We start from the raw sequence: 4,493 nt of genomic DNA on the forward strand, positions 1-4,493 counted from the left end.
GAGAAAAAAATAGAACTATTTTTTAAGTGAAAAGTTTGGAATGAATTAAATGGATAGATGAATTACTGAAAATATAAATTAAGGAAAAGTATAGGTAACCAACAAGATTTTTGAACAATGTGTAAACAATGTGAATTAATAGGGTTAAAAGAGTAAATTTGATTAGTAGCATTAAATTAGGGTGTAATGTATTTTCATTTGATTGGTGGTTGTTCATGTTGTTCAAAATTTTCATTGTTCCCCTAGCACTCCCCATAAATTAAATAAGCAAACTGAAGAGAGGAAAAATATAAGTATAAGTTATGCGTGAAATGGAATGAAATTTGCAACTGCAGTAAATGATGGCAATACAACACGATGGAGGTGATGCAATTGAGGGTGTTGAAGGAGAAACACATAAAAGTGTGCATGAAGAATAAAATTGGTAGATTTTTCTAAAATGTTACAAAAAAAAAACTTTAATATAATTAAACAAAACATTAAGATGGTGAAAAATGTAAAGAAATTGATGTTCACTTAATCCATTTTTTGATTTATTAGCAATTTGTTTTTTGTTCAGAGATGTGTTATCATGGTTATAAGAATAACAAAACTGATTTTATTTTAGTGGGAGATTATTTGATTTTTTAAAATAAATTTTATGACTAATTTGTCCTTATAATTTGCTATATAAAATAATTTGTTGGAAGATAAATATAGTCCAAAAAAATTAGAAACCAAAGTGATAGTCAACTCTTTGTATTAATTTTATATATTATTATACATAAGTTAACTTTGTATATCACACAAGCTTGTATACTCTTAATTTTAAAGAAAGGCATAAACATGCCTTAACCAAAGAATAAATTAAAAGATTCAATGATGAAGAGTCTGCAAAATGATCTAAACACAATACTTTGTAAAAGCAAAAATTAAGAGTCTAAGATCAGAAAAGAAAAACAAAATCAAGGAAGTATCCAAACAGGAGGACAAAAAAAGTTAACATCTGATAACACTTCTTGGCAACTCCCATCTTCTAAATTGAAGATGCCAATGTTATGATAATAAGTCTCTACTAACGATTGCTCTTCAACCAAGCTATCTGTAAAGTAGATTTGATTTCCTTTGGAATTTAAAAGATTGCCAGCGAACATTTGAACAGAAGCATTAAATCCAATTACCAGTATATAATTTCCCAAACTACTAATCCTTGACCATGCATTTGAATTTTCCTTCAATTCATAAATATCGAATTTGGTAGTCTTGTAGGAACATTCCTCTTCCTCACAAATCAAATTAATAAGATGTCTTACCACCAACAATAAACTTCTATCAGCAGTCACAATCAGATATTTTTGATTAATCTCTTTTGTAGTAACAGTATGAAAGGGAGTTGAGGGTTTAAAAATTGTTACCATGGGACCTGCTTTTGTCATTGTATCAAATCTGTATAGCTGCCCATCATATTCTATTGCAAATATCCACCGTTGAAAAAATATGACATCTTGAAAATATGGAAGAGCCCTTGTTGGTAATTTCAGCCATCTCTTATTACTTGGCTTGTAAAAGGCCAATCTAGAAGATCCATATAAAGCCACCGCCATAAAATTAATGTCATCGGGAGCTGAATTTATAATAACCTTCCAAATTAGAAATTTATTTGCAAAGATGGTTTTCTCGGTGATCATGTTGTGTCCATGAAAGTAAAAACTACATTGATCTTCGTTATAAATTACATCCGGCAGATTTGAGATTGGAGGAAGATCCAAGAAAACTTTTGTCAATGGATTCAACATTCTTATGGTGCCTTCGTACATGGATACAATTATTAACCATCCATAACAAGAACCACGGATAAGTTGGTATTGTAATTCGGGAAGTGTGAGATGGTAAATCCCCTTCTCTTCAAGAATTTCTTTGTGAGTATCAACTTTGAAAGCTTCGTTAGTAGCAGCACCGCCGCCAATAGGTAACAGCAGCCATGGAGCTTTGTTGCCATTGAGGATCTTCGGAAGTTTGAAGTTCCACTGCTTACATACCAATCGAAGTTGAAGATAGTCATCATATAAATGGATCCGCTTTGCGAATTCGTCCAACATATCTTGATGAATGTTTGCCCATTGATCAACTACCTCTCCCATGATACGTGTATGTCAGCCTCAAGCTATGTCAATTGGCTAGACTCGCAATAAGTACACCCAAAAAATTTCTTATATAGATAGATAAAAGTAAGAAGGTTTAGTCAGTTTCAAAGCATTGTTGCTTTTATAACAATAATATGATATTGTAAATTAAGGTAGGTTTCTGTTGCGTGATTAAAAGATAAGATAAAAATATAATATTTCAAAATTAATGTGACATAAAGATCAAAGTTCGAAATTTGTTATTAAAAGATAGATGAAATCTTTTAAAGTTATCATTATTTGAGTTTAATTTTAATTCATTCATTCATGGCAAAGTAAACAAGTTTTTAAATATATTATCTTTACTAATTAAATGTTAATAATATAATAATATAATATCTAAAGTTTAATATTTTGTTACAAAAAGTATATATATAAAATGTCTCATAGAATATTAGCTTTTTCCTAACTTTGTTTTATCAATTACCGGAAAAAAAAACAATATATATCGTGTAAAAACTAATTTAAATCAAAATCTTTTACAAAATTTCACCTATCATATTATCTATTTATAATCTTTATCTTTATCTTTATCTTTATAGTAATACAAATGGGGAGCTCATATGCTGACGTGGCGCTCATACGTTGAGTATAAGAGTTTATTTGCTTAGGTGTCGTCACTATAAATTTTTAGATATATATTTATAAATTATAAATTATAAATTATTGTTTGCTTAGGTTGTTATTTTCAAATTTTAAATTATTTATTTGGATTGTTATACTTAGGTTATTATTTTTAAAATTTTAACACTTTTTTAAAAATTTGTTGATTCTTTTTAGCACTATTTTTTAAATTTTTGTAGATTTTTTTCAAAAATTGCAGCTACATATCTAAATTTAAATATATTTACGTTAATTTAGAATTTTAAAAATTGTTAATATATTTATTTACTTTATCTACAAATTTAATTTAAATTTAAATTAAAGTCAATCAAATTTAAAAAATTTTAGTTATGACTCAACTATAAAAGTATAAGTTATGAGATATGTGTAGCACCACAATTCAAAGTACATCAAACTCTTTCTTTATATACATCCAAAATCTAAAATTTCTCTACTTATTCCAATGGCTGGTATTCACAAAATCGCAGAAATCAAACCTACAATCGATAGTTTGTGTGTACGTATACGAGTGATATGGTTATGGACACTACCAAGTTACGAAAATTCTTCATTGCCATGCTCAATTGAGATGGTTTTGTTCGATGAAGACGTGAGTTTTCTACTAATATTTTTTATTTTATTTTAAATTTATATTATTTATATTTTAAATTTGTTTGTTTATCCTCGTCTAATTGTTCTTTGATTTTTGTTTATCAATTCTAGGGAAGAAAAATACACACCTCGGTACGATTACACCTACTTAGTTGGTAAGTTTATTGTTTTAGAAAAAGTATAATTTATTTATAAAAATTTATTTATTTTATTGATAATTTCGGCTGTGTTTTGTTATTAACAAACTTATTGATAACAATTTTTTTATTTTAAATCATTTTAGATATTGTAGGATATCTTGCTGGAATTAAGAGTGAGAGAACTCTTGAAAAAAATGGTAAATCTATCAAGTACACTATTATTGAATTAGAGATTGATGATGGGTAATCATATATTTATTTTTATAAATCTAAAATTTTTTATATTTTCACCTTTTCAAATTATTATTTAACTTATTTTATTATGAATCTTTTTAAATTAATACTATTTATGATGAAACTAAAAAAAATTATTTTTAAATTAACAAATTTCTATATTCCTAATGGACAACGAACGTTTGATTAGAAAATTTTATTTAAAAATTTAAAATTTGTATTAGCTAATTAGAAAATTCTATTTAAAAATTTGAAATTTGAAATTCTAATACTAATTCCTAATTAAGTGATTTCTTAACCGTTTCAATTTTTAAATTTATTTTTTTTATTTGTCACATTTATAAATTTTCTCTTTACTCCATTTATATTATTATTTTTTAGATTGTCTCTATACAACAATAGAGGTACTTTCATCTTTTTCTCTCTTTTTAATTATAAGCTACTCCTTTTCAATTTCATTATTTAAAGAAACGAAAAAAAATTAACTATTAGTTAAATTTATTAACTGTGAGATTAAACTTTTTATTATTTGTTAAAAGTTTTTTACTACAGTTTTGACATTAGAACTCATTTATCTAGTAAAATAAAATATTTTATGATTAAAATATATTTATAACTAAACTTTTTGACAAAAAATATTTAGAAAAGTAATTTGGAGTATTATGTCAATTCTCTCGATATAATGCTTAACAGATTTTTTAAATAAATAAAATAAATCAAATATTTTCTTATTTTAAAAGAT

At 25.8% G+C, this 4,493-nt stretch overlaps 1 protein-coding gene across 1 annotated transcript; it reads right to left on the reverse strand.

Moving 5' to 3' along the window:
* Window positions 1–944: 944 nt before the first annotated feature.
* Window positions 945–2,120, reverse strand: LOC107491426 (putative F-box protein At5g55150). The gene has a single exon (XM_016112272.1). It carries the CDS (start codon window positions 2,118–2,120, stop codon window positions 945–947), a length of 1,176 nt encoding a protein of 391 aa, XP_015967758.1.
* Between the last annotated feature and the right edge of the window lie 2,373 nt (window positions 2,121–4,493).

The sequence above is a fragment of the Arachis duranensis genome, chromosome 5, assembly GCF_000817695.3.
Source record: "Arachis duranensis cultivar V14167 chromosome 5, aradu.V14167.gnm2.J7QH, whole genome shotgun sequence".
In the NCBI taxonomy this organism is placed as follows: domain Eukaryota; kingdom Viridiplantae; phylum Streptophyta; class Magnoliopsida; order Fabales; family Fabaceae; genus Arachis; species Arachis duranensis.